The sequence below is a fragment of the Peromyscus maniculatus genome, chromosome 12 (assembly GCF_049852395.1).
Source record: "Peromyscus maniculatus bairdii isolate BWxNUB_F1_BW_parent chromosome 12, HU_Pman_BW_mat_3.1, whole genome shotgun sequence".
Taxonomy (NCBI): domain Eukaryota; kingdom Metazoa; phylum Chordata; class Mammalia; order Rodentia; family Cricetidae; genus Peromyscus; species Peromyscus maniculatus.
In genome coordinates, this window is record NC_134863.1 from 39,245,767 (window position 1) to 39,267,714 (window position 21,948).

The following is a 21,948-nucleotide window of genomic DNA, read 5'->3' on the forward strand; positions in this document are numbered from 1 at the left end:
AGGAAGAGAGGACCAGAACACCGAGGTGCATGTCCAGGTGGGGGAGGTGTGGAGAACTGATTGTCCTGAAGTTTTGACATGGCCAAAGCCCAGTGCAAACAGGAAACAATTAGAGAAAAGATTAAGTCTTGTGGAAGTGATGATGGCGTTTACTTTGGGAAATACATGATAACAGGTGATAGGAACCTGAGCCCCATAGCTTTCAAAGCTTTTATTTCTATTGTTTTTTAAATTGTGTTTGTATGCATGTCTCTCTCTCTGTGTGGGTTTGTACATGTGTGTGAAGGTGCCTGCAGAATCCAGAAATGAATGTTGGATTTTCCTGGAGCTGGACTTACAATGTGAGCTTCTTGGTGTGGGTGCTGGGAAGCAGACCCAGGCCCTCTGCAGGAACAGTAGGTGCTTTTAACCCCTGAAGCATCTCTCTAGCCCCAGACTGATTGCTTTAAGAGCTAAGGCTGTTTCCCTGTGGGTAGTAGGGATGCCTGGATTTTGAGGTCATATCTGTTCAGCCTTAAGGCCCTGGTGTACATATGACTATATGTCTGTAGTCTGTCTGTCTTGGCAATCTTGGTCTTTCTAAGCTGTTTGTATTGTGTCTTCTAGGTTCTTCCATAAGTTATGATATTTTAAAGTCTTCAAATTTAGCTGTGGCTACTGAGAGTTGCTGAGGCTAAGCCATGTCCCGGGCCAGGTACTTCTTAGTCCTGGATGAACAAAGAATAGTGGGGAACAGCTCTTAGCATGAGTACAAGATCAAATTACTATGAATCTCCCCCAATAAGTTTTATGCTTTGAATGTGATTTGTCCTCTGAACGCTCCTGTCTTAGACACTTAGTCCTTAGTGGATGACATTGAGAGATGGTGGGGCTTTGAAGGACAGGCCTAACAGGGGGTGATTAGAGCATCGGGGATCTCATCCTCCAAAGAGATTAATGTTGTTCTGAGTAGGTTGTCATGAAGTTTGACTCTGGGCTGCTGGAGGTTTGGTCATTCTGTTCATGTTTTTGTATTCAGTCTTCCCACTGGTGTTTGATATACCATCAAGCCCTTACAGAGCTGAACAGAAAATGGCACCATGCTAATCTTAGACCTGCAGAATCATGAGATGAATAAATATCTTCCCCCTCACAAATTATCCAGCCTCACGTATTTTGTTAGAGTAACAAAAATGGGTTACTACAACTAGTGCATCTTTTAGATGTATTTTTCATTGGCTACCTTGAGCATTGTTTCAATTTTAAATGTGAATTCTAATTGAACATTGAATACATAGGTTGATTTAAATATGTTTTAAAGAAACATAATTCATGGTAACAGAACACATGTCAGTGATTGAGTACTAGGTCAGGGCAAACAGGTATGGAGGGAAGGGAGAACAGAAGGTCAGGAGGAAATATTTGGGGTGCTAGATGTGTCTCTGTTTGGATTGTGATGCTTTCATGCATAGGCTAAAATTAATCAAATTATATACGTTAAACATATGTTGTTTATTGTGCATGTAACTCATCAATAGCACTGTTATTTAAAAAGGAAAGGTACTAGTACTCATATCCAGCTGTTGACATTAGTTTCAGAGCCGGTTTACAGACTGCATGCTAACCTCAGTTTCACTGGTTTTAGCTACACCTTTAACATTTTAAACCATAGCTTAGATTATGTAATTTAATGGCAGCATCTCCTCATCATCAAAATTGACTTCAAATGACTCAACCCTTTCCAGAAATCAAAAGCACCATTAAGAAGCAAATATTTGCTGCTACGAAGAAACACTCAATGAAGGCTCTCAGAGGAATTAACTACTTAGAGGGAGCCTGATGAATTTAGTCAGGATGGCCCAGATTTATTTTAGAATTGCTGCATTGTTGGAAGGGCATAGGGATGACCAGGTTGATAGAGACATCCTGGGGGCACCTCTTCGCAGTTACCATTCTCCCCTCCTCCAGGGGAAAATTACCTGAAGTGTAAAGGACCAATCAGGCCCTGAGTAGGGCCTATCCTGCTGCATGCATAATTTACTCACCTGCAGCTGTTGTGTGTTAATTTAAATCGGTTTTGCCACGTGATTGTCTCTTAGGAAGCCATAGCCAAGACTCCATTCTCTATTCCGTACCTGGGGCTCCATCCCTGCCACGGAGGAGGACAGATAATTATGGGAGCAGCATGATTTTCTGATGAACAAATTAAGCCCAATATTTATTAGGAATAACTGCTTTCTCTTACAGTGGATAGTGAAACACTGCAGGGAGGATTCATGTTGTATTTCCTGGATGATGGATGTGGCATGAGCCCTGGTAAGTTAATTATCTAGATACCTAACTGGCTGTGGAAGGAAGCCACGGTCTGCAAACCCACAAGATAAATAAAAATAAATGGAACTATCTATTCCAAACAGAGATATGAAGCAATTAAGGCAACTACATCTCGGAAAGCTTGTTTTGGAAATTTTTTAGGTTTTAAATATTCTAGCAGTCAAAATAAATTCTTTTTAACCATCTAAACCAAGACACAGAATAACTATGTGTACGCTAGTCAAAGCACATGAAAGACAAATCATACTGATTGTGAGACAAAAGCACCTGGGAATGAACGGACTACAAATACAACCGAAGAGACTCTGAGATCTCTCTGGTGCTCCTCTTTTACCTGTCAGTTGCAGGAGCCCTGAGGCAATTTCCAATGCCTGTAGGCTATTATTAATTTTCTGCATAACCTTGAGAGAGAGGTGGTTTCTCCTTGTTTTTAGCAGCTTGTGGGTATTTTTTTTTCCTCCTCTTGTTCAGAGGTTTAGTTGCTTTGACTGAATGTTCCCATCATAGCAAATACATCCATAAGATATCTTAGGATTTATCTCTGCCTCTTTAAGGGTGGCCCCCAGTGGACACATCATGGGCGCACAGTACAGACTCCGGGCAATTGAAATGATGCTTCCCCTGACTCTGGCTGTCTGTTGTTGTGGATCTAAACTGGACTTCTTCTCATGCTTTAGGTTTCTTAAGCTGAGGTGCTGACCACTCTGCTTAGAAAATGGTGATCAAGTCCAAGCAGACTGCTCAGTCACACACGAGAGGAAAGGGTGGCTGTGATGTAGAGAAAGACTGTGAATGTAAGAAACTCAGTTAACTTTCCTTTAGCTGTGATGTCGTCTCTTGCTCCCAGTAGCCAACGGGCAAGTTTAGAAAACGCCCACCTCTCCCACTCAGCTCCTTACTGCTACTTTGTTTGGACAGTTTTTCCTGTTCTCTTTTGATTAAAGTAGTGATTTTTCAGTATTTCGGTATGAGGTGGTAAAGGGGCCGTGGGAAAACACAGTGAAGAGAGGCTCTATGCAAGTCTAGCAAAGTTCTGAAGCAGCCAGAATGCATGTGGTATGGTCTGAGCTCCTACAAGAGAAAGCCCCACTTTCCTAATGGGTCATTTACAGGATGGATAGACCATAAAGAATCGATCTTCAGAAGGAAATCTCACTTCACGTGACACAGATGACACTGCCTGTCTCTGAGAGTTTTTTTTTTTTTTTTTTTTTACACTGTGGTTCAGCAGTGTGTATTTAGAAGGAATTTTGAGTTGTGATCTTTGCTGGGACTGACAGGGTGTTCCAAGCTAGCCTCTTAGCGTACTGGGCATTGCCAGCAGGCCCAAGCTCCTAGTAGACCAGTGATCACAATGTGACTGAAGCATGCCCTTTTGTGGTCTGTGTGGCTAAGCTATGGGTATCAGTGGACAGGCATATCAAACACACATTCTCCTTTCGATATTTCCAGTTTATCCTGGGTTTATTGGGATCTGTATAACTCTCTAATGGGAATCAAGGAGCATTTGTACATAGGAGAAAAAACACAGTATTGTTGAAAGAACAACTCCTTTAAAAAGAATTGTTTTATTTTTATATTTTTAATGATTTAGTAAATATACAGGATAGTGTGTTTCTTAATGACATTTCCATTTATGTACATCATTGTGCAAAGTTATCCTCCTTCCTCCCTCCAGTTGGTCCTTTTTCTCCCTCTATACAGTACCCCACATGCCTCCATGTCATATACATATGTAGATGTATGTGTTTAAATCTGGGTTCTGCATATGAGAGAGAACAGAGAGAGGTGTACATCCTTAGTGTGCCGGTTGGTTTTTGTTAGCTTGACACAAACCTGAACATACCAGGGAAGAGGGAACTTAGCTGAGAGAACACCTCCATAACATTGCCTGCAGGTATTTCTATAGGGTGTTTTCTTGATTAATGCCTGATGTGGGAGTTCCCAGACCACGGGGAGTGGTGCCGCCCATAGACAGGTGGTCTTGGATGGTAGGAGAAAGCAGGGTGAGCACGTCAGTAACAAGCCTTCCCCCAAGGCCTCTGCTACTGCTCCCACCTCCAGGTTCCTGCCTCCAGGTTCCTGCCCTCATTTTCTGTGACGATGGATTGATGTGGAAGTGGAAGCAAAATAAAGGCCCCCATCCCACCCCTTGTTCCTTCTGGTTATGGTGTTTTATCACAGCAATAGAAACTCTAACTAAGACAGTTATATTGGGGGATTTATTAAGGCAACTCCACATAGTTAAGAGGGAGGTTTATTTTGGGGTAACGTACAGCAAGTAAAGGGATTGGTTACAGCATCTGGGAGAGGTGAGGTGCAGTCCAGCGGTGTTCTCTGGAGAACTCTGCTCGGTCTACCATCCAGCATCCAGGATCACCAGAAACCAAAAGAGCCAGCACATTAGGATCTCAGGTCTTAAGGGCTCCCATCTTGGCCCCGCCTCAGGGGCAGGTCATAGGTAGGCGTGACAGTTACAGGAAACCTCACTGGGGGTAGTACTTCCAAGGTCAAAGGTGGAACAGCTAGCTACCCACTACATAGTTGGAAATCAAGTATTACGTTAGAAAGAATTTATCTTAAATGACTGAAAATACAACTTATCTGTGGTCTACACTGAGCTAGATTCCTTGTGACCCAGAAAAGATGACTGTAGTGATTTCCAGGATGTTTCTTCCTTCGTTCTTCCTCAGTCTTCCGTATCAAATGCGTCTGCACCATGTTGCCCGACTCTGTCTTTGGTTTCTTTTTGTTGTTGCTGTTTTTGCCTTTGAGACAGTTTCCCTATTTAGTCCTGACTGGCAGGAACTCACCATTTAGACCAGGTTTATATCTTTCAAGTTAGCACAAGCTAACACAGAATAGATGCTCAGCTCAAATACTGTGCAGTGAAAATGTTATTCCCTGTGGTAAGGACTTGGATGCAGATTTTTTTTTTTTTTATCACTTTCTGGCTGAAGACCTTCAGTGAGTACCCAGTGCTTCAGAGTAAGGCTCAGACTCCCTTCCCTGTCAGGGTCTCACAGGCTTACACACGGCCCTGCCCACCTCCCAGGACTTTTCTTGGAGTCCGCACTTTCTTGGACTCCAGCTGTACCTGGCTGGACCCTCAGCATTTGACTCCTCCTCTCGGGTGTTGACCTCCCTCAATGCCATTCCCTAACTATTCTTACTGAAGGACACACTTCTTTGGTTCTCTGTCACATCACTTGTTTCCCTCACTTAATCCTCTGGGACATGATCTTGTATTGCTTTCACTTTTTCCTCTCACTACACTAATGCAGACCTTAATGTCCTCCTGCAAGTGTATTGTAAAGTAGAGAATGCGTGTGAAGTATAAAACATTCCTAAAACATATGAAACTGTCAGTAAATGCTGGTTAATGTTACCATGGGCGCTTTACCTATGGCTTACTCTCTTATGAGAACATGTGGTCCAGTGTGTTTAGCTTCAGACTAACATCCTGTTAATGGCCTTTAAATATCTCACACCACGTGATGCCGAACTATAGCAAGTCTGTGCCCAGACAGGCACAGGGTACTCTACATAACTTTAAGCTGTACTTGGCCAGCTAATAGGAAGAACATTCATGATTAGAAGATCACATTCTGAAGTCCGGAGGATTCTTTCCCAGGATCCCGAATGCTTTAGAGAGATGAGGACAATGAATCTACAAGTCTGAAGTGATCTCCTTCCTCCCCAGGGAGCGGCCGCAGGGACATGTCTCTATCCTCAGTGTCACATGCACCCCCCCCCCCTTCCCACCACCAGAACCAACCCCAGGAGAAAGTTACTGTCTCACAAACAACTGCAACATTGACATTAACACATATGCTTCAGGAGGTGTGTGAAGCATTTCATAGATCTATCAGCTCATTTAATTCATTTAATTCATTTTCTTTATCTTTATCAAAGCTGAGGAGTTAGCACTTTCCTTGTAGAAACAATGAAGTTAAGGCTTACAGTTTTACCTGAGGTCACACAGTAAGGTCTGTCTGGCCTTCATTACATTACCATGAGGATCTTAGTCTGTGACTCTGGGTCTTGACACCAGTCCTTGGCAGTGATCTGTCTTAAAAACTACGGCTTTGTCCTAATGTCCTGAGGCATGGCTGAAGTTCTGACAACTGGACTCAGTGCTGACATATGTAGACGAAATTCTAAACAGTCTTAGTAAATAAGAAACACAGAGCCAAATGCAGGGGTAACAGCCGAAGAGATCAGAGAATTAGCAAAGAGCCACTGACTACCCTTTAGCTTACCACCAAGCCAGAGTTTCCTACATGAGAGAGCTTTTTCCTGCCTAACCTGCACTTTTTATGGCTTTCCTCTTCTGCCTTCTCATTGGCTCTAGCCCAGCCACATGATTTCCTCATCACTGCCTGTCTATACAGACCTCCAGGTCTTTATGGTTGGTACTGGGATTAAAAGCTCATGTCATCATGCTTGGCTGTGCCCTTGACCACACAGAGACTTTACCTGCCATGTGATTGGATTGAGGGCATGGGCTACCACCACCTGACCTCTGTTCCTGGCTCGCTATGACTTCTGATCTCCAGGCAAACTTTATTTATTTATTTATTTTTTCAAAACTTTTTTTTTTTTTTTTAATAACAGTAAGACCCAAGGTTAGTTTTTGTAGCCGCGGCTAGCCCTTCTGCCTCTGGCACGTTCAAACTTCTGGCCCTTGGAGCGGACATAGGGTTTGGTATGGCTGTGTGGGGTTCCTGGGGCCTTGCCAAAATGCCGGTATACCTCTCGGCCCTTCCGAGGACCAGACAGGAGCACAGTGCCACGGCCCTTGGGAGACTTCAGGGCCAGCTGGTCAAAGGTGAGGATCTTACCCCCAGCCTTGAGGATGCCACTTTGGGCGCGGCTGCTCACCCACAGTGCACACACCTTCAGTTTAGGCACTTTGAGAATCCGCACATCATCTGTGACTGTCCCCACAACCACAGCTATCTTGTTCTCTTGGCCAGGAAGCTTCATCTTTCGGATCATCCGAGACAGGGACAGAGGTGGCCGGTTAGTGCGACTCATAAACAACCTTTTCAGCACAACCTGATTGAAGGTCGAGTTGGTTCGTCTGGCCAGAAAGCTGTACAGATTGACCAGCAGCTGCACGTAGATGTCCTGGCTCTTGGGCTCCTTGTGCCAAACCTTTTGGTCCTTGTTGTGGCGAATGTCAACACCCATGATGGCGCCTCCTGCTCGGCCAGGTCCAGAAAGCGCAAAATTTATTTATTAACATACAAATAAAATCACATTTCAGCACAATGAAAATATCACCACAGACATCAATCTATTCCTAAGTACCTTAAGAACTCTTTGTTGATTATAGATGAAGCTCCAGACATCATTTACTTTGGAACATCCAAGAAACAGTTATCAACCTCGACGTTCATTGGGCAATATGGCAACGGACTTAAGAGGTGAGAATTGTTTGCCTTTAAGATGTGAATCACTTGCTGAGACTGAAAACAGTATTGAAGCAATATTACAAGCTGGCACAGCCAGCTCAAGTTTTATTCTACTGAGCATCTAAACTTGCTTTGGAATCTTTATATTCACAACCAACTCAGGTCTTTACAATGTTAAAAAGCTTCTCATGTAGAATAAGTTGAGTCTCTTACAGGCACCCCCCAAAAGAGTCAAGTGTCATTGCATCTTTATGTTCTATTGTTTCCCAATGCATATTTGAGCATTGCTGTGATATCTGCAGCTTTCTTTACTTTGCCTCAATGTAAGTGAGACATGTGTGGTCTCTTCCAGGGCCCAGTAGTTGTTCTTTTGAGCCTTAGCTGGAACTTCTCTTGGGCGGCTCTATCTCAAGCAAAAGTGTCAGGCTGGATCTGCTCAAATTTATCTGCTGTACTTTGAGAAATAGCACAGTACTTGTGCACTCCTGGGGATGAGTCAAGCAGATGGGTTATTGAAAAGAACAACCTGTTACAGTAAACAGAATCATGCCCCTCGTTTCTTCTTTATTGGTGTCTGCATATAAATCCTTGTGCTCTTCGTTTTTCATATAGTGGGTCCATGAGGATTGGCAAAGACTTCATTCTTTTCACAAAGAAGGAAGAGACCATGACCTGTCTGTTCTTCTCTCAGACTTTCTGTGAAAAAGAAGGTCTCACTGAGGTAAGAGATGGGGCTGTCTTTCCATTTTTCCATGGCAACAGTGCCGTTTTCATTTGCCATCTCTCGAGGTGAAGCCTGCTCTAACTCCTCACAGATTATTACTTAGAAATATGGGCATATGGTTGAGGGATGGACAGAAGGTGTCTGTGCACTCTGGGGTCACTGGAGGGCTTTTTGGAGAACTTAATTTTGTTCTCCTTGTGCCCAAATTTCCCAGAGTAAGAAACTGTCTTTGGCAAAGTGATATTTCTTGGAGAAGCCTCCGGAGACTTTGACACTGTGTCACACACTGTTGATCACTTTTTAAATAAATAGACTGTTGAGGTCAAAGACTTAGAGCACAATCTGTAAAGAACCTGCATGCAAAATAGACTTAAATTGCTAACTCCAGTGACGGCATTCTTTAACTCCCTTAGCTGAACTTCAGACATCTTATTAATTTACAATGTTTTGAGTTCGGTTTTGAATGTCAATTGTAATTCAGGGCCCCATGTGCACATTACAAATACTGTCTGCTCAGCAATGGTTAGATCCTGTGGAAGGAAAAAACAGAAACAAAAACAAACAAAAACCAACAACAGCTGAAAACCCTGTCAGCTTCATCACAAGATAAGTCAGACTCATAGAAATGGGTTAAATAACAAAACTGGAGTGTCGTGAAAGAATCCTGCTCAATGAGTGTGTGTGGCTGTTTTTAGCAAAATGTCAAAAAGCAGCAGCAGGAAGGGAAAGCTTAGAGCCCCTCAAGTGGCCTGTGAAGATTTTATGGAGGCAATACAACTTGCATCTGGGCAGGCTGGTCTGTGGAGGTGGGTGTGGGGTTTGAACAGTGTGGCAGTGTGAGCCTGCTGCAAGGGTTGGGTCTGGGCACAGCAACAGCCTTTAGGCAAAGAGGACCTTACACACACACACACACACACACACAGAGTAATCATTTACCATTTGTACGTTCTCAGAAGCTTTCTCTTCCAAGTGTATGTTTTGTGTTGATATTTCCCTACAGATAATCGAAGATACCTCATTGTATTGCATTCAGGCATTCTCTATGACCCTCCCACTGTACAAGAGGACTTACATAATTTCTTTCTTTCTATTTTTGCACACAGACACAGCTCAAAAGTGCTCCACCGGCCGGGCGTTGGTGGTGCACGCCTTTAATCCCAGCACTCGGGAGGCAGAGGCAGGCAGATGTCTGTGAGTTCGAGGCCAGCCTGGGCTACCAAGTGAGCTCCAGGAAAGGCGCAAAGCTACACAGAGAAACCCTGTCTCAAAAAACCAAAAAAAAAAAAAAAAAAAAAAAAGAACTAAAATAAATAACTCTTGCTGTTTCATATAGTTTTGAGGATTAAAACTCCTGCTATTTATTTTATTTTATTTTTCAGAAAAAAAAAAGTGCTCTACCAAAAATCTGGCTGTTCCTGTGTCAGGCTTTACATTCTCAGGTCACTCCACTCCACCATGGAGTCTGCCATCACCTGTTCCACGCTTGCTTTTCTCTGAAGCACCTTCTGTTTTGTCTAGAATGAACAATTACCTAGTGTTGTGTTTACTCACTGCCATCACGGATGATGTGCTCAGTTTCCCCTGTTGGTATCACTTGGCTAACCCCATCTTCAGACTGCAGCCACAGCTCCATCTTCTCCGGTAGACTCTGCTCTGGAGCTCTCCCCTTGCAGTGACTCATGCCTCTGCCTCCTAAGGTTGGCATTCAGTTGCCATGCTGGGATCTGACCTGCTTTCATCCTGTGTGCCAATCCTCTCCAATCCTCTCCTGTGTCAGCTCTCAGATCCTAAATCTCGTGTGTGTGTGTGTGTGTGTGTGTGTGTGTGTGTGTGTGTGTGTGTGTGTGTAGCATGCTCCCTCTCGGTGCCACACACTCTATACTTGAGTCCTGAGCTGGAGAGCAAGTGAGACTCTATGCACAAACATCTTCCCAACCACTTTCACACTTGGTCATAGTTTGGCTTGATGGCATTCCTAAGCTAGCCTTCATTCTTCAAGATTTGAAAGGCACTGTTCTGTCATCAGGTCTCTAGTATAGTGATTGAAAAATCTGAAGCCATTTGACTTTGTTCTGTGGTCTCAAATGGTATTATTCTTTTTTTTTCTTTCTCCCTCCCACTGAGAGAACCTTCTTTATCCCTAGTTCTGATTTCATTGTTTCCTCTGGATGGTGTATTTGTAACCATTGTGTTGGGCACAGTAGCATCTTTCCATTCTGGAAACGCATATACTTCTGTTCTGGGTGGTTCCCATCAAACTGGTGATTTTTTTTTTCAATTCAGATTTTCTTTTGTCTTCCTTTACAGCTCCTGTTTTCAACACATAGACTTGTAAATTAAAAAAAAAATTCACTAACTTTTCTCTCATGTTTTCTATCTTCGATTTTTGCTTTGTTTTCTGAGAGGTTCTCAATATTTATCTTCTAATTTCTTTATGTCATCCCCCCTGTAATTATATTCTTAATTCCCTAGAAGTGTTTCTTGTTTGTTCATTGTTTCTTTTAAAAAAAGATCCAGTTTTTATTTTGAAGACATAGTATTTTCTTTTATAGCTGAAAATTTTTTTTACTTATGTTATTTGAATTATTTTTGTTATTTTTGTTTTTGTACACACTGGAGAATGAATCCAGGGCCTCAAACATTTTAGGCAAATGCTCTGTAACTGAGATACATCCTCAGCTTATTTTTTCTTAAATTAAATTGATTTATTTATTTTACATTCCAACAACAGTTTCCCCTCCCTCCTCTCCTCTCATTCCTCCCACGCTGCTCCTCCCCCAATCTACTCCTCCTCAGTTTCTGTTCAGAAAGGGGCAGGACTCCCATGGATATCATCAAAGCCTGGCATATCAAGTTTTGATAAGATTAAGTACCTCCCCTTGTACTTAGGCTGGGCAAGGCAACCCTGCATAAATAATAGGTTCCCAAGAGTCAGCCAAAGCATTAGGGACAGCCCCTGCTCCCATTGTTAGGAGTCTGACAAATAGACCAAGCTACACAACTGTCACATACATGCAGAGGGCCTAGGATGGTTCCATGCAGGCTTCCTGGTTGTTGGTTCAGACTCTGTGAGCCCCTGTGAGCCCAAGTTAGTTGATTTTGTGAGTTTTCTTGTGGTGTCCCTGATCCCTTTGGCTCCTACAATCCTTTCTCCCTTTCTTCAGCAGGATTCCCTGAGCTTGGCCGAATGTTTGGCTGTGGGTCCCTGCATCTGTTTCCATCAGTTACTGGATAAAGCTTCTCTGATGAAAATTGGGATAGTCACCAATCTGATCACAGGACATGGCTAGTTCATGCGATGTATCCATTATTGTTAGGAGTCTTAGCTGGTGTCATTCTTATAGACTGGTGGGAGTTTCGCTTGCATCAGGTCTCTACCTGACCCCTTTTCCAGTCATCTCTTTCAGTACTCTCCCCTTCCACCCACCTCTAAACATGATCCCTCATGCTCCCATCCCCACCCACCCCGAGTCCACCCAGGAGATCTCTTCTATTCCCCTTTCCCTTCTATTTTCCCTTCCTGTTACCCAGCCTCTCTGGATCTGTGGATTGTAGCCTGGTTACCCTTTACTTTATAGCTAGTATTCACTTATGAGTGAGTACATACCATGTTTGTCTTTCTGGGTCTGACTTCAGCTTAATTAAAAAAAAATATTTTGTCCCAGGATCTCATTAAGTTGCCAAGATTGGCCTTGAACTCGTGACCCTCTTGCCTCTACTTCCTGAGGTTTACAGGCATTTACCACCAAGACCATCTTACACTGAAGACTTTAACAATTCTTTTTCTTCTTGAAGTTTTTATCTTCCTCAGATGGCCTTTGTTTCCACAGAATTTTTTTTAACCTGGTTTCTCTTTATCATATCAAGAGGCTTAATTTTTTTTAATTTATTCTTTGAGAATTTCCCACAGTATATTTTGATCATATTCATTCCTCTCATCTAAGTTCTTCTCAGCTTCTCCCCCACCTCCCTGTCCACCCAACTTTATTTTCTCTGTCATATCAAAGGGTTTTTATGCCCATCAATCCTGAATACTTCAAAGGTGAACCTATTGAAAGCTCTGAGATTGTGGGAGGGGCTTGGCAGGCAGCTGTGAGTGCTGTAATCTAACTAGTGGTTTTATTGGGGAAACTCCACTGATTTTCATTTATTTGTGTGTGTGTGTGTGTGTGTGTGTGTGTGTGTGTGTGTGTGTGTGTGTGTGTGTATGTATGTGTGTTGGCCTTTTGTGCCATGGCATGTGTGTGGAGGTCAGAGGACAACTTGTGAGAACTGGTTCTTTCCTTTCACCAGCTGTTCCATCCCCGGGATTGAACTCAACACTTGTGACAAATGCTTTTACCCACTCAGCCATTGCAGCAGTCCTGACAATGGAAACTACAAAAACAAAACTCCGAGTATACATATTTATTGTTGGTCTCTTCCTCATAAATCTAAGCTTTAGAAGAAAGATAAACTTTTAACTTTGTGTTTTGTATGGAAGAAGAATAAAATGAGTCGGGATAAAACAGGGCAATGTTTGTGTGTTTCATAATAAGCTGATGGTTTTTTTTTTTTTTTTTAAAACAGGTTGTAGTTCCAATACCTTCATGGTCAACAAGAACAAGAGAGAGTGTCGCAGATGACCCGCAGAAATTCTTCACAGAATTGTCTATTATTTATAAATACTCCCCATTTAAAAACGAAGCTGAATTGATGCAGCAATTTGATATGATCTATGGGAGATGTGGTAAGGTCATCAAAGTAAAATTCTGATGGAAGCATTTATTTTCATATTTTTTGTGTCAATGATCTCAGGTGCAGTTTCACATGGGGGGGGCAGCCATTCATTCTATCCATATGGGTTTTATCTTAAAAGAATCCAGATGTGAGAATTACTGTAAATCCTTGACACAAGGAGAAAGGTTCAGGCTAGTGCTTCTGAATGAGCAATGGATGCCAAAGGCTGTGCCTGTGGGGCTTCTCAGCCCTGAACTTCGTAGCAGAGTTAGCCGTCAGTTGTAGGTTCTCGGTTTATATGATGTTCCATTGTTAAGAGAGTTACCCACGGGTGCAATAACGCCCTCATGTCTATGGGGAGTAAGCAACGCATCATCAACATTTGTCTCCCGGATGGACAGATCTTTCCCTTATTTCTTTCAGCTTCCATTGTCCTCCTAGCATCTAGACCATGCTAGCTAAGGGAGTTTCTTTGTGCCGATCTTTCTCTAGACATTCCCCGTTTTTGTCTCTCGAAACCTAATAAGAAGTCTACTTTAGAGAAAGCGTTGTGTGTTCTGCTCTTAGCAGTGTTTTGATTAATGTATTTGTGGCAAGATTTTGGTAATTTCATTTCCACCTTGGCCTGCTTTATCTCTGAGATACCTTCTATAACCTGTGGTTTTGTATTTTTAAAACATTGTTGATTCTTTCCTTCTGTCATTGAGAAAAATAGTGAAAATTAAGTTAGTATTTATATGTTAATATAAATATTATAATTTTATTGTTTTAGGTTGTACTGTGAGGTAATGTTTTTCATGGTATCTTCAGATGTGTCCTTATACTTCTTATCATTCCTTGCTTTCACGGCCCCCTCCCTGCTCCAGCTGGTCCCTTTCCTTCCCTGAGTTAGTCCCCACTTATGATTTCCTATTATTAGACTCTACTCCACTCTCTACTTTCTCCCCTCCTTTAAGATCTCTTCCTCCCCTGTCACAATTTTCTTAAGCTTGTGAACCCCTCCACCACATGCACACACACACACACACACACACACACACACACACACACACACACACACACACACACAAATATGTAATGTTAAATCTAGGCTCTACATATGAGGGAGAACAACCAGTATTTAATTGTGAAGTGCTCATATAAATATTAGTAAGGTAGTTTTTATTTTTGCTTATTTCATTATGCTTATGAGTTCCATTGGGTAGATTAGAAAAAATGGTGGTTTTGTTTGTTTCATATGTGTATACATGGTATTGTGATCATCTTCATTCCTACATTACCCTCTCTTATTTTCCTCTTACTCTTGTGGGATTCCTTCTTTCCAACTAGTCCCCTTCTATTTTTATGTCTTAGTGTGTGAGTGCAGGTCTTGGGCAGATATAAACACACACACACACACACACACACACACACACACACACACACACACACACACCAGGGGGTTACCTGAGGTTACCACACTGTTCAGTGGTTGATCCAGTATTTACATACAGGCATTTTGACTACAAAGTTCTCATTTTGACTGCATAGGTCTTGTTCTTAGCCCATATGCTGTTCTCCCAACCAAAGGAAGTATAATTAGTTTCCCTTTTTAATTTCTCTGAAAAATCACATTTGTCCTCATATCATACTTGGTTTTGTGAATGGTTTGGACATCTTTAACATAGTTAACTTAGTTAACCATACCTTGGATCAGGAGTCAGCAAGTCATAGCCATAGGCCAAATTTGACATTCTGTATTTATTGTTTGTTGGTTTGTTTATTTATTTTTAAACAAAATAAAATATAGTAAGAATAGTAAGGTAAAACAAAAATCATCCATATCAAAGTTGGATAAGACAAGCCAACAGAAAAATAAAAGGGCCCCAAGGGAAGGCACAAGAATCAGAGATTCACTCATTTAAACATCAGGAGTCCCATAAAAGTATGAAACGGAAAGCTATAGTGTGTATGTGGAGGACCTGATACAGACCCTGTAGGCCCTATGCATGGTCTTCTGTCTCTGTGATTTCATATGAGCTCTGCTCAGTTGTTTTAGAGGGCCTTGTTCTCTGCCTCTTTTGAGGGGTTCCCTGAGCTCTGAGGACAGGGATTTCATGGAGACATCTCATTTAAAGCTGTGTGTTCCAGGGTTTTTGTCCTTGTGTAATGTCTGGCTGTGGGTCTATGCATTGGTTCTCATCTGCTGCAGGAAGAAACCTCTCTTGGGATGACTGAATAAGGTACCAATCTATGAGTGTAGCAGAATATTATTAGGAGTCATTGTATTGGTCTTTTTTTTGTTGTTGTTTGATCAGTAGTATTTGGTTTTACCCTGGGCTATCTAGTCTCTTGTTCTTGGTCACTCAAGCAGTGTTGGGTATTGGTTCCAACTCATGGAGTGGGCCTTAAGTCAAATCACACATTGGTTGGTTACTCCTACAAGGTTTGTGCCACCATTGCCCTAGCATATTTTGCAGGCAGGATAGATTGTAGATCAAAGGTTTTATGGTTGGATTGGTGTTTACTTTTCTCTTTTGGTAGCCTGCAGAGTTCTTTTCCATGTCATAGACACATGAACATTGAGGTGAAGGTTCTATGTAGACAGCAGCTTGACCTCTTCATCTTCAATGTGTTGTGTGGGCATTGCCTTCAGCAATGGGACCTTTTTTGGTTGGGATATTTTTAATGATTGCTTCTATTTCACTAGGGGTTATAGTTTTACTTAAATTGTTTATCTGATTTTGATTTAACTTTGGTGAGTGGTGCTTATGGAGAAAATTATCTATTTCTTTTAGATTTTTTCCAGTTTTTAAAAATTTGTTTATTTATTTATTTGCTTACTTATTCATTCATTCATTTATTTATTATATAGTGTTCTGCCTGCATATATTCCAGGACGCCAGAAGAGGGCACCAGATCTCGTTACAGATTGTTGTGAGCCTCCATGTGGTTGCTGGAAATTGAACTCAGGACCTCTGGAAGAGCTATCAGTGTTCTTAACCTCTGAGCCATCTCTCCAGCCCTCTAGTTTTTTAGTGTATGTCGTTATGATTCGTTGGATTTCCTCAGTGTCTGTGGTTATGTCCTTCTTTTCATTCCTGATTTTGTTAATTTGGATATTCTCTCTCTGCTTTTTGGTTAATTTGGTTGAGGGGCTATCCTGTTGATTTTTATTTTCAAAGAACCAACTCTTTTGTTTCATTGATTCTTTGTATTGTTCTGTTTGTCTCTATTTTATTGATTTCAGCCTCAGTTTGCTTATTTCTTGCTATCTACTCCTTTTGTATGTAATTTCTTCTCTTTGTTCTAGAGCTTTCAGGTATGGTGTTAAGTTGCTAGTAAAAGATCTCTCAAGTTTTTTATGTAGGCACTTAATGCTATGGACTTTTCTCTTAGAACTGCTTTTATTTATGGCCCATAAGTTTGCATATACTGTGTATTCATTTTCATTGTATTGTAGAAAGTTTTTAGTGTCTTTCTCTATATCTGTCTTTCATTCAGTAGAGAGTTGTTCAGTTTCCAGGAGTTTGTAAGATTTCTGTTGTTTCTATTGTTGATATCCAGCTTTAGTCTGTGATGGTCAAATGCACGGAATTATTTCGGTTTTCTTCTTATTTGTTGAGACTTAATTTGTGTCCAAGTATGTGGTCAGTTTTGGAGAAAGCACCACAAGGTACTGAGAAGAAGGTATATTCTTTTATGCTTGAATATAATGTTCTGTAAATATCTATTAGGTCCATTTGGTTCATAGTGTCTGTTAGCTCCATTATTTCTCTAGTTTTTTCTCTAGTTTTTGTCCAGATGACCTGTCTATTATCGAGAGTAGGGTATTGAAATCTTCCAGTATTAGTGCGTAAGGGTTAATATGTGATTTATGTTGTAATACTTTTTCTTTTACAAACATGGTTTCCCTTATGTTTGGAGCATAGATGTTAAGAATTGAAATATCATCTTGGTGGATTTTTTCCTTTGATGAGTATGTAGTGTCCTTCTCTATCTCTTCTGATTAGTTTTGTTTTGAAGTTTATTTTGTTAGATATTAAAATGGCTGCACCAGCTTGTTTCTCAGGTACATTTGCTTTGACTATCTTTTCCCAACCATTTACCCTGAGATGTCTATTTTTGATGTTGAGTTGTCTTTCTTGGATGCAGCAAAAGCAATGGGTCCTTTTTGCACATCCATTCTGTTATTCTGTGTCTTTTTATTTGGGAATTGAGACCATTTCTATTGAGAACTGTCAATGACCAATAATTGTTGATTCTTGTTATTTTGTTGTTGGTGGTGGTGGTAGTGGTGTGTGTGTTTCCTTTCGATTTTGGTGATCTGGGATTATTTCTTTATGGTTGTAGTGAACCTCCTTAGGGAAGAGTTCTCCTCCTAGCACCTTCTGTAGGGCTATAGATAAATATTGCTTAGCTTTGGTTTTATCATGGAATATTTTATTTTCTCCATCTATGGTGATTCAGAGGTTTGTAGGGTATAGCAGTCTGTGGTCTCTTAGAGTCTTCAGCACATCTGTCCAGGCCCTTCTGGCTTTGAGTCTTCATTGAGAAGTTAGATGTAATTCTAATAGGTCTGCCTTTATATGTTACTTGGTCTATTTCCTTTGCAGCTTTTGTTATTCTTTCTTTGCTCTGTACATTTAGTGTTTTGATTATTATGTGGCAAGGGGAATTTCTTTTCTGGTCTAATCTATTAGGTATTCTTTGTGTTTCTCATACCTTTATAGGCATGTCCTTTTTTTTTTTTTAATTTTTTAGTTTTATTTATTTTATTTTACAATACCATTCAGTTCTACATATCAGCCATGGGTTCCCCTATTCTCCCCCCTCCCACCCCCTCCCTTTACCCCCAACCCACCCCCCATCCCCACCTCCTCCAGGGCAAATCCTCCCCCGAGGGCTGCGATCAACCTGGTAGACTCAGTCCAGGCAGGTCCAGTCCCGTCCTCCCAGCCTGAGCCAAGTGTCCCTGCATAAGCTCCAGGTTTCAAACAGCCAACTCAGGCATGTCCTTCTTAAGTTAAGAAAATTTTCTTCTTCCTTTTATTTTTAGATTTGGCCTTTTTATAGTGTCCCAGATTTCCTGGATGTTTTGTCTGAGGAAATTTTTAGATTTTTCTTTGACCAGTGTATCCATTTTTTTTTCTATCATACCTTCAGCACCTGAGATTTTTTCTTCCATCTCTTGTAATCTGTTGGTGAAGCTTGCCTCTGTAGTTCTCTTTGAATTCCCAAGTTTTTCATTTCAAGCATTTCCTCAGTTTGCATTTTCTTCATCGATTTATTCTACTTCCATCTTCAGCTCTTGGACATTTTTATTCATTTCTTTGAACTGTTATATTTTCCTGGATTTCTTCAAGTGATTTATTCACTTCCTCACACTATTCATTTGTGTTCTCCTGGATTTCTTTAAAGATTCATTAAGTTCCTCTTTACAAACCTCTATCATCTTCATGTAGACTGTGTTTAGGTCTTTCTCTTGGGCTTCAGCTGAATAATCAGTGTCTGCTGTGGTAGGATAGCTGGGCTCCAGTGGAGACATCTTGTCCTGGCTGGTACTGATTGTATTTTTACGCTGACATCTAGGCATCTGTGATTGGGATGACTATAGGTCTGGTTATTGACACCTGGCTTTGTCTGTTGAGTGTGTGTTTTGTTCTTGGTTCCTGCTTCGTTCCTGGACTTTAGGAGAGTCTGGTGACCATGTGCTGCCTGGTAGGAAATATCCTCTGGACCTGTTTCCCTGGCCAGATCAGTTGATGTGTTCCCAAGGTTTTCCTGCTAGTGTTGGAGGCTGGGATAATGGGATGACTATTGGGGAGGGAAGGTTTGGGGAGAAGGTCTCTTTGGTCCCTTAGGGATGGGGTCAGGGAGGAAAGGGAGACAGCAGCAGGTTTCCTGCTACAGAGCTGGGGATGAGACTGGGGGATTGCATCTAGAGGAGCGGAAGGAGAGGTGTGGATCTGTTGTCAGCCTACCTGTTGCCCTGGGAGGACTGGCCCTTGGGTTAGCAGGGGGTGCCTGCTGGGCTTGGGTGCTGGGACAAAGCAATGAGTTAGTGGAGGGAGGTTGGAAGAGGAAGATCCATGGGATTCACAGGCGATGGGAATGAGGGGGAGCGGGCAGGGAAGGCTGTAGTTGTCCTGCCATAGAGTTGGGGATGAGACTAGGGTTAGGATCTGGGGGAACAGAGGGAGAAGGGAAAATATGCAGGTAGCTTACCTGGTATTTTCTGCACTCTGTACTTATAAATAAAATTTTATTGGAACTGCATTCATTTCTTAATGCCTTCTCTCTAGATGTTTTCATGGCACAGTGACCAAGTTCAGCTATGAGTAGCTGTGACAGTGGAGATATGATATTTGAAGCCTAAAATATTTACCAGTTAGCTTTTTACAGAATAGTTTGTCAGGGCCTGCTCTGTAAATAAAGAACAATTCTCAGTACTGTGTTTTCAGCTAATTTTTCTCATATGCATTAGATTCAGTTTCACAAATGAGAGCTTCACCTACATTACAACCTTGGCTCAGGCTCTTAGCAATTGTCCTAATGCAAATTATGAAAAGTCTGCCAAAATTTGAAAGACTGATAGTGGATTGAATAGTATTAAGAGCAGCGGATTGTGGAAATGCATCGGCCTCGGACAGAGGGTGTAATTTTCCATAAGGCATAGCCTACATTTTATCCCAGCATATTTTGCTGAATCAGAAAAGGAAATTTGCTTTAGACTGGGCTGAATTCTACAGATGAAGTGATTAGAAATGCCTAGAATTTAGTGCACTTGAAGTACCGACAAGTCAATATTTCTTTTTTTTTTTTTTTCTCCCAGGAACTTTGCTGGTTATTTATAACTTGAAGCTTCTGCTTAGTGGGGAACCAGAGCTGGATGTTAAAACTGACAAAGAAGATATACTGATGGCCGAGGCTTTGGAGGAGTGAGTAATATGTGTGTTTAAAGACCGCCGTTCCCCAATCGTAGTGGGCTGGAGCTGGGGGCAGTGCATCCCAGCTTCAGGCCTGAGGCCACTAGCCTTACCACAGTGACAATTCATTTTATGCCAAGTAAAAATGAAAATTAGGCAAGACAGGTGGTCCCCCAACTATGTTTGAACCTTCCAATGACGTGGGCAGCTTCTCAAGTATATGACTTTAGGCCTTAACAAGACCTTCATATTCAGACTCTCTGGATAGAAAGGCTGGAAAATAATACATTCCAAATGCTTCTCAGACAACATGGAATGCCAGAACATTTGGAGATCATAGGGTAATAAGACTTATGAAGTTCCTTAATACTGCACCCCTGCTTCACACATATCAAAACAAATATCAGAGTTCATTGCTATCAGAAATCAACATGGATGGGTAGGTATTAGTGGGTCTGCAGATAGAGTAGGGAGCAAGGAAGAATATAACCCAAAATGAAAGGAATATGAAGAGAAGGCAGTTAAGAGTTTGTCTGCCCAAGATGACCTTGTATGAACTTGCCTTTACATAAACAAATTAATTAGCATAATGATTCTTGTCCACTGAGGGATCAAGGTAAACAGAATGAGAAGGGACCAAGAGAAGGTACATGTGGAAAAGAAAAGTCTCTAAGAGAGCAAGGTTGCTCTAAAGTCACCTACCGAGGCTTGCTAACTGGGGGATGCAACTTTGCAGTGTCAGACTTGGGACTAGAGAGGATTTTGCAGGCCACTTAAGGGGCTGGAGAGTTGGCTCTGTCTTTGAGAGGGCTTGCTGCTCATCCAGAGAACCTGAGTTTGGTTCCCTGCACCCTAGTGGGGCATCTCACAACTGTGGATAACTCTGGCTCCAGGGGATCCAATGCTTTTCTCTGACTTCTCCAGGCACATGAGCACACACACACACACACACACACACACACACACACACACACACACACACACACACACACAGATTCAGATGCATAGCACATAAATGAAAATAAGTCTTAAAAAAAAACCAAAGTAATTTACTACATTTCAATTTATGTATTATTGTTGCCTAATCTAAACTTAAATTTCTTACTAGCTGTGGTAAGTCAAAAGAAACAACATAAAAACACATTTAGTAGTTCTATTTAATTCACTTTATCTCAAATAACATAATTTTAGTGTTTTCTATCCTTTCTTTCCATACAAAGTCTTTGAGTCCAGAGTGTGTTTTATAGATAGAGCACACAGGAATTCGGGGTGTTGTCCAGTTGCAGTAGTAGCCAGTAGTTACTGTACTCAACAGAATGGTTTTTAGACCCAGGCCTTGTACCTCATATAAACACATCAGCTTAGCCAAGAGCATCTTTTCCTTTGCCTTTGAAGTGAAACTTAGAAAGTCTTCTTTGGCTTAATGTCTGATAACAGACGTTTGGATTGTCTTGTAATTTTTCCATTGTATGTTTTTTTTTTTCTCAGTTTCAAACACGTGGAATTCCAAATAAACACAAAGAGGGAGGATTTTGTTCATTTAGGGAAAAGAATGCATCCAGCCTAATTGCTGTTGTGCTGGGAACCCCAGAGCCAGCATTCGTATGCCGACATCAGGATGGAGGCCAGAGTTGTTACTGGCACCTCCATTACACTCTCCCTGCTTCCTGCTGCCCCTGCCCTTCTGTTGAACAGTTGGTTCCCAAACTGATATTTCATGCTATTTAAACGCTTTGAATACAAATGTTCAAATAGTTATCTGTCAGAGTGCCTTGGCATTTCAACATTAATGTCAGAAAACAATACATTTTATTAGGGGAATAATTTGTCAGCCTAAGTTTAGGGAGAAAGTTCTCGCCATTTC

The 21,948-nt window shown here is 41.5% G+C and overlaps 1 protein-coding gene and 1 pseudogene across 1 annotated transcript in view; one reads left to right on the forward strand and one right to left on the reverse strand.

Annotated features, from left to right (window-relative positions):
- Morc1 (MORC family CW-type zinc finger 1) overlaps positions 1 to 21,948 on the forward strand; it is a 167,269-nt gene that overhangs the window by 12,800 nt on the left and 132,521 nt on the right. Inside the window, exons 4-8 of the mRNA XM_042259390.2 lie at positions 2,227 to 2,295; positions 7,655 to 7,745; positions 8,346 to 8,454; positions 13,027 to 13,186; positions 19,991 to 20,096. Coding sequence (XP_042115324.1) covers positions 2,227 to 2,295; positions 7,655 to 7,745; positions 8,346 to 8,454; positions 13,027 to 13,186; positions 19,991 to 20,096 — 535 coding nt within the window. The remainder of the gene's footprint in view (positions 1 to 2,226; positions 2,296 to 7,654; positions 7,746 to 8,345; positions 8,455 to 13,026; positions 13,187 to 19,990; positions 20,097 to 21,948) is intronic.
- LOC102902985 (large ribosomal subunit protein eL18 pseudogene) lies at positions 6,921 to 7,518 on the reverse strand (annotated as a pseudogene).